Below are 12,432 nucleotides of genomic sequence, written 5' to 3' on the forward strand. Positions count from 1 at the left end.
GACTAAAACAATCATTTCAAACCTTGTTTACATTTGTATATGGTCTCACATACTCCATCTTTATTATGCGTGGGAATACTTTGGAACAGATTTCCAAAATTGTAATCACTTGTAGCTGATTTGCTGGTGTTTTTACAGTCTTATGTGTTCAACAATAAAAAAAAATGTAAATTAAACTTTTTTGGAAGGTGGTTGTGTGCAACAAGGAGTGGCAATTGAATGCAAGCAAGAACAACAAACAAGGAAATTGTTATAACATTTCTAGCCTGTCTATTGAGCAGGTTGACATTTATTGTTATGAATCTTACCCTGGAGGCAGAACTTTGATTTCCGCTAGATGGGCTAGCTGCAATGTCAACATTGTCTACATTGTAAAAATATATGAAAACAAAAATGTGCTTTTTTGGTCTTAGTTTAGGGTTATGCATTAGAGTGAGAGTTAGATTTAAAATCAGCTTTTATGACTTTATGAATGTGCCAGCTAGTGACCACTCTGCAGAGCTGCCTCCAGGGCAAGATTCATGACAATCAATGCACACCTGTGTTTATCTATGGGAAACAGTGTTGATGTGTTATGCTCGACCTGCTCAGTTTTCCAGCACGAAACACCAGAAAAAGTCCTAAAAGAGTAGAAGCAGCCCACCTGCTTTTACACTATGATTTGACTATTGGATGTTCAATGTTTCTTTTGTAAAAAATATTTTTAAATTAATAGTTTAAAACAAGAGTTCAGTTCACGCTTTTGTCAAAGCAACAAAATGAACTAAGGCTTTGCAATGATGGTGAGAACTTGGGTACAGTTGGGAGTCAAGAGAGGGTGCACGAAGATGCATGCCAAATGCTTGTAATATTGGTGCACAATGTAAACTTAAAATATCAGAGGGATGCGAAAGGCACTCTTTCAGTTGAACAACCCAGGAACCAAAAGGAAAAAGTGTAATCGTGGGGTGTGATTGCGTTAATTGTGTTTTGCTTGTTAAACTGACGTGTGTTCGCTTTTTTGTCATTTTACTTGATCAAGATCTGTGGCCGAGGAAATAAATAACCTTTGTAGCTACAGTCTCCTACAGCTACGTTTGCGTTATGTAATGTCATAAGTGTGACAGTGGTGTTATCAGGAGGATAAGACATTTGTTGCTGTAGTTAGTGATGATTGGTGGTGATGGGAGTGTAATAAGGAGGCTCCGGCTGCGATTCCCTCCATTTCAGAAATCGATTGATGGAGACCATGACGGGTAGAAAGAAGATATGTCATGGATAATCCTGATAGGATATGGGTATCACAGCACAATAAAGTGAGTGGCCTCCCGTTTTGAGGTGGACTGGGTTATTACAGCATATTGGCCTTTTATCTTCCTGCTTCAATAGCTGTCATCAGCTTGCCCTGCGCTGCCTGGAACTAAGCCTTCTTGCTTAGTCAGTGTTCTTCTCCGGTATAAAGTGAGCTTAGTAACACAACCTGCAGGTATAACTCAAAATAACTGTTATTTACTCTGGCATTATAAGGGGGGCATACATGATTAGCAGAAGTGTTATAAATGTATTATAATAATGCATTACGCAGTTTTTAAGTAAATGTTATCATCAAGTGGAAGCAGCCTAAGACCGGAAATATGGGTTATTAAACCTTAAAGCGGAAGAACTGCTTTCATTGTAGGAGATAGAGAAATGTTTGGATTGGATATACAGTACAAGTCAAAAGATTGCACACACCTACTCATTCAAGGGTTTTTCTTTATTTTTTAATATTTTCTACATTGTAGAATAATAGTGAAGACATCAAAACTATGAAATAACACATACAGAATCATGTAGTAACCAAAAAAGTGTTAAACAAATCAAAATATATTTTCGATTCTTCAAAGTAGCCACTTTTTGCCTTGATGACAGCTTGGCACAGTCTTGGCATTCTCTCAACCAGCTTCATGAGGAATACTTTTCCAACAGTCTTGAAAGAGTTTCCACATATGCTGAGCACTTGTTGGCTGCTTTTCCTTCACTCTGCAGTCCAACTAATCCCAAACCATATCAATTGGGTTGCGGTTGGGTGATTGTGGAGGCCAGGTCATCTCATTCAGCACTCCATCACGTTCCTTTTTGGTCAAATTTCCCGTAGACAGCCTGGAGGTGTGTTTTGGGTCATTGTCTTGTTGAAAAACAAATGATAGTCCCACTAAGCGCAAAGCAGATGGGATTGCGTATTGCTGCAGAATGCTGTGGTATGTGGTAGCCATGCTGGTTAAGTATGCCTTTAATTCTAAATAAATCACTGACATTGTCACCAGCAAAGCACCCCCACACCATCACACCTGCTCCTCCATGCTTTACGGTGGGAACAACACATGCAGAGATCATCCATTCACCTGCTCTGCGTCTCACAAAGGCACAGCTGTTTGCACCAAAATTCTCATTTGGGCCCCTTTAGTAGTGGTTTCTTTGCAGCAATTCAACCATGAAGGCTGATTCACGCAGTCTCCTTTGAACAGTTGATGTTGAGATGTCTGTTACTTGAACTCTGTGAAGCATTTATTTGGGCTGCAATCTGAGGTGCAGTTAACTCTAATGAACTTATCCTCTGCAGCAGAGGTAACTCTGGGTCTTTGTTTCCTGTGGTGGTCCTCATGAGAGCCAGGTTGATCATCCCGCTTGATGGTTTTTACGACTGCACTTGAAGAAATTTTCAAAGTTCTTGACATTTCCCGGATTGATTGACACAATAAAAAAGTTATCCTTTTAGATGTGAATATATTGAGTATAGTTTTGTCACCAAATAATTGATTAAAACACACTGTTTGCAATGAAGGTCTACAATAGCCTCAACAGCACTCACTGGGGTAGCACCATGGTGTAGCCGGAGGACAGCTAGTTTCCGTCCTCCTCTGTGTAAATTGACTTCATTACAAAACCTAGGAGGCTCATGGTTCTCATCCCCTTCCGTAGACTTACATAGTAAGTATGACAACTTCCAGTGGACTTCCTCCAACCTATCAGTATGAACTGACATGTTGTCAACCCAATCAAAGGATCATAGTAGGAATCTAGTACTGTTAGCATAAGCTAAAGCTAGCTAGCACTGCAGTGCATAAAATGTGGTGAGTAGTTGACTCAAAGAGAGAAAAATACAATAGTTGAACAGTTTTGAACAACTTAATTTCTTCAAAAATGAAGGAGAAGCAAGAGAGAGAGAGAAGGCTAGCTATTTTTTGTATTTTTTTTCGCTTTCACTTACCTAGCTAGAGATTGCATCTAGCAAGTTTAGCCTACTCAAACACCCGGCTCAAACAGAGAGGGATGCTATGTTAGCTAGCTGACTATGGCTATCCAACACTGGAACTTCCAAGTCAAGGTAAGCTTTTGTTATTATTCATTTATTGGCATCGGGGCCCGCCGGGGTAACTGCTAAACTGCTTGCTACACACTGTACTGCATGATTGTAGCGTGTTTATGAACGCCTTAGTTCTAGTTGACTATAACGATAGCTAATATGATGACAATGATGTAGGCTGTGTGTTGTGGTTAGGTATGGCTTGGAAAGGTTTTTTCGCCGGATCACAGACAGCTGTTGTATTGTGCACTGAAAAGGTGAGAGGAGGAGAGGCATAGATTCTAGAAGGAATTATACAACGAGCAAATGTTCATGCTTTTTGGATGTGACTGCTATGAAAATGAACTGTGTTTGCGTTGATCAGGGGTGTATTCATCTTTTATAACCTTTGTCTATGAGTCAGTTTAGCAGATGTGTGAGAGCCTGGTGGGAACATGGCGTACAAACAAGTGATAACGCCAGTTTTCTTACGATCTAGCTGCTACTGCTCATGCTAACCACTGTTCTCTTTATATCTCCACACAGCTGTGCCCTTGAAAGATACAAAAATTACAGGATGGACCAAAAAATTTGTGGTCACTCTCAGACGGCCCTTTGTCTTTGACCGCGTGACTAAGTTACACAAAGACAAGACTGGAAGAACCCTAGCTTCTTCTTACATGACAGAAACAGACAGTGGAAATGTACAGGTTTAAGGTTTAATATAATATAATAATATAATTTAATAGCGTATGTATTTAATAGAGTTTGTAATTTTCCACCTTACTCCACCAATCAGGCCTTTATGGTAGAGTGGCCAGACAGAAGCCACTCCTCAGTAAAAGGCACATGACAGCCCACTTGGAGTTTGCCAAAATGTCCCTAAAGGACTCTCAGACCATGAGAAACAAGATTCTCTGGTCTGATGAAACCAAGATGGAATTCTTTGGCCTGAATGCCAAGCGTCACGTCTGGAGGAAACCTGGCACCATCCCTACGGGGAAGCATGGTGGTGGCAGCATCATGCTGTGGGGATATTTTTCAGCGGCAGGGATTGGAAGACTAGTCAGGATCAAGGGAAAGATGAACGGAGCAAAGTACAGAGAGATCATTGCTGACAACCGGCTCCAGAGCACTCAGGATCTCCGACTGGGGCGACTGTTCACCTTCCAACAGGACAACGTCCATAAGCACACAGCCAAGACAACGCAGGAGTGGCTTCGGGACAAGTCTCTGGATGTCCTTGACTTTGAACCCAGACTTTGAACCCGATCGAACATCTCTGGAGAGACCTGAAAATAGCCGTGCAGCGACATGTCCCATCCAACCTGACAGAGCTTGAGAGGATCTGCAGAGAAGATTGTGAGAAACTCGCCAAATACAGATGTGCCAAGCTTGTAGCGTCATACCCAAGAAGACTCGAGGCTGTAATCGCTGCCAAAGGTGCTTCAACAAAGTACTGAGTAAAGGGTCTGAGTGCTTATGTAAATGTCATATACAGTGGGGCAAAAAAGTATTTAGTCAGCCACCAATTGTGCAAGTTCTCCCACTTAAAAAGATGAGAGGCCTGTAATTTTCATCATATGTACACTTCAACTATGACAGACAAAATGAAGGGAATTTTTTTTAAATGAATTTATTTGCAAATTATGGTGGAAAATAAGTATTTGGTCACCTACAAACAAGCAAGATTTCTGGCTCTCACAGACCTGTAACCTCTTCTTTAAGAGGCTCCTCTGTCCTCCACTCATTACCTGTATTAATGGCACCTGTTTGAACTTGTTATCAGTATAAAAGACACTTGTCCACAACCTCAGTCACACTCCAAACTCCACTATGGCCAAGACCAAAGAGCTGTCAAAGGACACCAGAAACAAAATTGTAGACCTGCACGAGGCTGGGAAGACTGAATCTGCAATAGGTAAGCAGCTTGGTTTGAAGAAATCAACTGGGAGCAAATATTAGGAAATGGAAGAAATACAAGACCACTGATAATCTCCCTCGATCTGGGGCTCCACGCAAGATCTCACCCCGTGGGGTCAAAATGATAACAAGAACGGTGAGCAAAAATCCCAGAACCACACGGGGGGAACTAGTGAATGACCTGCAGAGAGCTGGGCCCAAAGTAACAAAGCCTACCATCAGTAACACACTACGCCGCCAGGGACTCGAATCCTGCAGTGCCAGACGTGTCCCCCTGCTTAATCCAGTACATGTCCAGGCCCGTCTGAAGTTTGCTAGAGAGCATTTGGATGATCCAGAAGAAGACTGGGAGAATGTCATATGGTCAGATGAAACCAAAATATAACTTTTTGGTAAAAACTCAACTCGTCGTGTTTGGAGGACAAAGAATGCGGAGTTGCATCCAAAGAACACCATACCTACTGTGAAGCATGGGGGTGGAAACATCATGCTTTGGGGCTGTTTTTCTGCAAAGGGACCAGGACGACTGATCCGTGTAAAGGAAAAAATGAATGGGGCCATGTATGGTGAGATTTTGAGTGAAAACCTCCTTCCATCAGCAAGAGCATTGAAGATGAAACGTGGCTGGGTCTTTCAGCATGACAATGATCCCAAACACACCACCCGGGCAACGAAGGAGTGGCTTCGTAAGAAGCATTTCAATGTCCTGGAGTGGCCTAGCCAGTCTCCAGATCTCAACCCCATAGAAAATCTTTGGAGGGAGTTGAAAGTCCGTGTTGCCCAGCAACAGCCCCAAAACATCACTGCTCTAGAGGAGATCTGCATGGAGGAATGGGCCAAAATACCAGCAACAGTGTGTGAAAACCTTGTGAAGACTTACAGAAAACGTTTGACCTCTGTCATTGCCAACAAAGGGTATATAACAAAGCATTGAGAAACTTTTGTCATTGACCAAATACTTATTTTCCACCATAATTTGCAAATACATTCATTAAAAATCCTACAATGTGATTCTCTGGATTTTTTTTCTAATTTTGTCTGTTAAAGTTGAAGTGTACCTATGATGAAAATTACAGGCCTCTCTCATGAAAAACCTGTTTTTGCTTAATCATTATGAGGTATTGTGTGTTGATTGATGAGAACAAAACAATTTTTAATCAATTTTAGAATAAGGCTGTAACGTAACAAAATGTGGAAAAAGGGCCTGAATACTTTCTGAATGCACTGTACATTGTAAACTTTAATTTGTAGGCTAGGTTGTAGAAACCTCCAATATGTTGTAATAGAAATAAGGCCATTCTCATTAAAAAAATGTTGTCCTCCATCTTAAACGGCACCGACCGCCACTGTAGACAATGTACGTTTTTATTCAAATGATGTGATCTTATATCTGAATAGAGTGATTTGGGTTGGGAGGTTAGACGGTGATATTAAAAGCCATGACCTTTGACTGAAGTTCACTGTCTATTTCATAATGTGTAGCCTATTATATATTCTCTACTTTTTCTTTTCTATCCCTCTATTTCCCTTTGCTCTCCCCCTTTCTTCTCCCACTGTCCTCCATGCTGTCTTCCTCACAAAAGCATCCCTCAGAGCTCAAGGAAAAATTACCATTGGCTGAAATAATGGAGGGGTGATGGTAGAGATAATGTTGTCAAATTGAATTTCTGGAAACAGGGCGATGGCTGTCTTTTCATCCATGTCTACAGTATGTGTCAGGTGTGTGTGTGTGTGTACACAGTACTTGATGTGTTTTGTGCTGTGATTAATCGTATTCTCCATAATGTCCACCTGTTCACAGCTCGAGGGTACACAATGGCACAGTCATCCAATTCTAGACCAAATGTTACTCGCTGTAGGTGTAGTGAGACGGAGGATCTTTTTGAGGTCGACTTGGATTATTCTGCTCAAACTCCACCAATTTACTGGATTTTATACATATCCAACCTGTAATACCCAGTGGACAGGGATGTAGGTAGAAATCCTCCTCATTTCTTCCATCAACACCGGTAACACCCCTTCAGGCAAAAGCCTGACATAACTTAAAATTAATGTCAATTTCTTTTTTCTTTTTTTTCTTTTTTTTACCCCAATTTCGTGGTATCCAATTGTTAGTAGTTACTGTCTTGTCTCATCACTACAACTCCCGTACGGGCTCGGGAGAGACAAAGGTCAAGAGCCATGCGTCCTCCGAAACACAACCCAACCAAGCCGCACTGCTTCTTAACACAGCACCCATCCAACCCGGAAGCCAGCCGCACAAATGTGTCGGAGGAAACACTGTACACCTAGCGACCTGGTCAGCATGCACTGCGCCCGGCCCGCCACAGGAGTCGCTAGTGCGCGATAAGACAAGGATATCCCTACCGGACAAGCTCTCCCTAACCCGGACGACGCTAGGCCAATTGTGCGTCGCCCCATGGATCTCCCGGTCGCGGCCGGCTGCAACAGAGCCTGGGCTCAAACCCACCCACTGCGATGCAGTGCACCACCCGGGAGGCCTATTAATGTCCATTTTTGGTGGATAACTATTTGAGTTGTCAACAAACGTGAATTCTACTTGAAATCTTATCATTGATTGGTGGTTGAAATGCAGTTCAAATTTGTGTACGTTGACAACTTTTTGCATTTTCGACCAAAAATTCCATTGATGTTCAGCATATTTTAAATTGGTGGGATAGCGCTTTGAGCACTGTAATACCTGATCTCAAGTCTTTCACTCTTTGCTTCTCAGGACTTGTTCACAGTAGAGGCGAAATTCAAGGAGTCTGTGTTTGAGAACTACTACGTCATCTACTCATCAACACTGTACCGGCAGCACGAATCTGGCAGGGCCTGGTACATGGGCCTCAACAAGGATGGCGTGGTCATGAAGGGCAACCGGGTGAAGAAGACCAAGCCCTCTTCACACTTTGTGCCCAGACCCATCGAAGGTGAGATCGAAACACAGTCTGACTGCCAGCCAGCCACACTCAGGGCTGGATTAAAATGCAACACCTGCCATTAGTCAAGGTTTATTTAACAGTCACACAATTCAGGAAGTGTTCTGAATTGAAAATTCAAAAATGTTTAAGCTTTTGAAATAAATAGCTTTTCAGTTTATTGAGAAGTCATAGAAAATGTATACCATTTTTTTTCAATGATCGAATTTGAATTTCAGTTTATTTCTTGAGTTGACTGACTTCAATTCAAATTGACCCCAACCCCACTGGGGAGCAAATGTAGGTTCTAATGTTGTTTTTAAACTAATTTAACTAAAATTACTATAAACTAATGCTGAATCTCTCAATTAATCTCCTCTGTTTTTTGTTTCTCCCTGACCTTTATCTCCTCTCCCTCACCTATATCTCTTTACTATACTGTATATCCCTTCTCTCTCTCTCTCTCTCTCGCTCTCTCTCCCATCCTGCTCTCACCTATATATCTTTACTATACTGTATACCTATCTCTCCTTTCTCTCTCTCTTTCTCTCTCTCTCGCTCTCTCTTTCTCTCTCATATTGTCTCTCTCCCCTCCTTTCTCTGTCCTCCTGCTCTCACCTATATCTCTTTACTATACTGTATAAATATCCCTTCTCTCTCTCACTCCTCTTCGCTCTCTACCTCCCTCTCTATCTCTCTCTTTTGCTCTCACTTGCCCCGTTCCCCCCGCCCCTTCTGCAGTTTGCATGTACAAAGAGCCATCGCTGCATGACATCGAGGAGAAGGGCCGCTCACGGAAAGACTCAGGAACTGAGGCTCCCGCTCTCTTAAACGGAGGAGAAAAAGTGGCGGGCCAGGACTCCACAGGGCAGGACGGTGGCTCATAGCCTGCACATCGCCCCATTGATTTCTTACACCTTGTTCAACGACAACAACAACGATGATAAATGAGAACACAACAAAATATAAAAAATAAACATATTTTAAAATCAGGACGTTGAATTGACATTTTATGCAAAAGCCTGATGCGAGTGTGGCACCAGGAAGCTCATCCTCCTTATCATGACAATGTCAATGTTTCAAAGTCAAGCTCTAAAATAAGCTTTAAACCATGCTAGTTCACACATCTTGATTTAATGAATGTGACAGCACTTTCATTGTGTTGATATAATCATGAATAAGAATTGTATTGTAATTGATTTAGGGCTCTATTCAATCTGATCGACTTTTGTCGGCATACGTATAGCGGTCGTCTTGGCGGTGTCGGAGATGGATCTGCGCTAGAGCTGTCAAATCGACATGCGGCTCCTGGCATTATACCTAAAGCAGACATTGCCATTCATTGAGAGAAATCCCATGCAGCCTTGTTTACAAGTTCGAACACAGGAATGTGAGATTAGGCTGATAGAAATCCTCATAATTTCGTTTAAAGATTTTCAATTTGAGCGTCATATTTTCTCTATATCCTACACTTTCTCATTCTGAACTCGGGTGTGGCTTCATGACAATGATCAAGAGCAGCTGCTCACAGATTTGACAGCTCCAACACAGTTACACCTCCGACACTGCCAAAACATCAGCTATGGGGGTGTCGGCTATCGCCGGTTAAAGCTTGATCTGATTGACTCTAGGCCTAAGACTCTTTCCCCCCTCCCTCCTATCATTACGATAATTTTCCTTTTGGGTTGGAGGAGGGGAGTCATGGCGGGGTAAAGGCAGAGGTTTGGCACGGGGATGTTTGAGGGTCTCTTCTACAGACACTGCTTTCATAGGGGAATAGTATATCATACTGTATCACAAATCCTGCTCTCTGATTTGATATGATGCTCATTGGGAATGGGAAGGGGATGGGCCAGGGGTATCACTGGGGTAGGGGGTTTAGCTACCTGTCCAAAGGTAGGCTGGTCACGTGGTACAGTTTAGTATTATTGTTATCCACTTGAGCTGTTAGTGCAGCCACTGTTCTCCTGCACTCACAGAGCAGTCACGCTGGTACAGAAGTTTCTGTGAGACAGACATATGTAGAGTTCCGATACTGTACAGTAGTCAAGGATTCTTTTTTTTTTTTTCGCCAAGAAACAGTGTACGGAGTATGAAACTCTGAAAAGGAAGTCTTATTATTGGTGTGATGCTTTTTTTTTTTTTTTTTTAAGTAGTTTGCTACAGTAACGAGCATTTGAACAAAAGACCCAGAAAAATATTTGAATGTGAGCGTTGTGATGGTCACTCTTGAAGGATCCTGATTGAGGGGACAGCTAAGGCTAACGAGAGAGGTCAAAGGTCAAACCCTGATGTCAGCTTTCATGATACTTACTGCTGCCATCAAAACCGGAGTTCCACGCCCAGTTATACCTTCAGACATCATCCAGGAATTCCTTCATATTTCATTGGGACTTCCACTTATTACAGCTATTTATATTTTAGAGTGCTCTACTAAAAGCACAGACTGCATTCTCGACCATCCAAATCATACAATGTGTCATTGTATGAACCTCAGCATTCCTGTGTGATAATTTGCACTACTGGGAATCTGTTATATACTGCCCTGATTCATTGTAGACTCTGGATCCGCTGCTGGGAATATCTACACACACTGCCCTATATCCTATTGTCTTATCTCCATACTCATAACAGTTCAACTCATCAGAACTCACCACAGTCCACCAACACTGGAGGAGAGTTTTTAGATACATTCAAATTAGACTATTAAGGAGTCATGAGGTCTATGAGGTTGTCTCTGATTGGCTGCTGTGCTGAAGGAGGCCCAACCTGAAGGCGGGGTTCCCACCTGAATTTTCTTTGTGTAAATTGGTGATTTTGCATTTCATATCATTCATTTCATTTTGCATATACTACTACTCTGCTAAGGGAAAAAAATATCCAATCACTCCATACTGCCTCTGAGAAGTCTTCCATTGGGGAAAAATGACACCAGCACTAGGACTACTTGTGTTGGAAGGTTGGGGTTGGGCTCATTGAAATTAGGTCAGGTCCATGGCATGCAGGCAATGGTATGAGGGCAAAAAGAAAATATGTACCAGTATTTTTGGATGTCTCATAAAGGAGATAGGCCCTTTGTCGATCTCACCCTGACCATGGAGGGTAAAACTGAAGGGTGAGATTAATGCCATATTTACGGTAAATGGTCTTTGTTTGCTCCTTTATTGAAACACATTCATATGCATCATATAATAGAAAAACATTGCAAATAAACAGCAGGATGAAAAAATATAATTGAACAATAAAAAAGAATGGTACCAAACAACAGTCTCTGTGGCATTTTATTGCTCCTGTAGTTTAAACAGGAGTCTGTAGCTTTTGAATGCCTTTGATCTGAATTAGAAACATATAAACTATGCAAGTTTAATTTCTAAATGTTTAAGTAGAATGTCGGTTAATCTATTTGATGTAATAATCATTTCCTGTCATGAAACTACACAATAGTTTTAGGCAAGCAAGGTAAATTGGCTAATTTGCAGGACTATTGTAGTGAAGCAATATTTAATATGTTTGTATTTTATATACTCCTCACATGCGACTCGTAATAGGATTAAGCAATTAGCCCATTAAATGAAATATCTGACTCCATAAAGATGAGCAATATGCCAGCGATAATAGTTATACCATGTGCAATCAAGTATTATGCGCTTAGCTGACTAAGATCAAGGAATGGTCATAAGAATTGTTTATATCAAAGGCAATTATTTACACTGAACAAAAATATAAATGCAACATGGAAAGTTTTGATCCCATGTTTTATCAGCTGAAATAAAAGATCCCAGAAATGTTCCATAAGCTAATTTCTCAAATATTTTGTGCACAAGTTTCTTTACAAGCATTTCTCCTTTTAATCCATCTATTTGACATGTGTTGCAAATCAAGAAGCTGATTAAACAGGATGATCATTACACAGGTGCTCCTTGTGCTGGGGACAGTAAAAGGCCAATCTAAAATGTGTAGTTTTGTCACACAACACAATGCCACAGATGTCTCAAGTTTTGAGGGAGCGAGCAATTGGCATGATGACTGCGGTAATGCCCACCAGAACTGTTGCCAGAGAAGTACATGTTCATTTCTCTACCATAAGCCGCATCCAATGTCGTTTTAGAGAATTTGGCAGTCTGTCCAACTGGCTTCACAACTGCAGAACACGTGTATGGTTCTGTGAGTGTGGGTGTGCTTATGTCAACATTGTTCTGTGTAGCTTCTTCACTACTACACTCAAGTTTGTGAGGAAACAAAATTAGACCTCAAAATTGGTGTTTTGTTGAGATAAATCCATGT

General features: G+C 41.5%; 1 protein-coding gene across 4 annotated transcripts in view; it reads left to right on the forward strand.

The window, feature by feature from the left end:
- LOC112241939 (fibroblast growth factor 12) overlaps positions 1–11,410 on the forward strand; it is a 141,441-nt gene extending 130,031 nt beyond the window's left edge. For all 4 annotated transcript variants that reach the window (XM_042300004.1, XM_042300002.1, XM_042300003.1 and 1 more), the window contains 2 exons: positions 7,962–8,160; positions 8,890–11,410. In XM_042300004.1, coding sequence (XP_042155938.1) covers positions 7,962–8,160; positions 8,890–9,035 — 345 coding nt within the window. In that variant the 3' untranslated portion in view covers positions 9,036–11,410. The remainder of the gene's footprint in view (positions 1–7,961; positions 8,161–8,889) is intronic.
- The last annotated feature ends 1,022 nt before the right edge of the window (positions 11,411–12,432 follow it).

This window comes from Oncorhynchus tshawytscha, linkage group LG17 (assembly GCF_018296145.1).
Source record: "Oncorhynchus tshawytscha isolate Ot180627B linkage group LG17, Otsh_v2.0, whole genome shotgun sequence".
Lineage (NCBI taxonomy): Eukaryota > Metazoa > Chordata > Actinopteri > Salmoniformes > Salmonidae > Oncorhynchus > Oncorhynchus tshawytscha.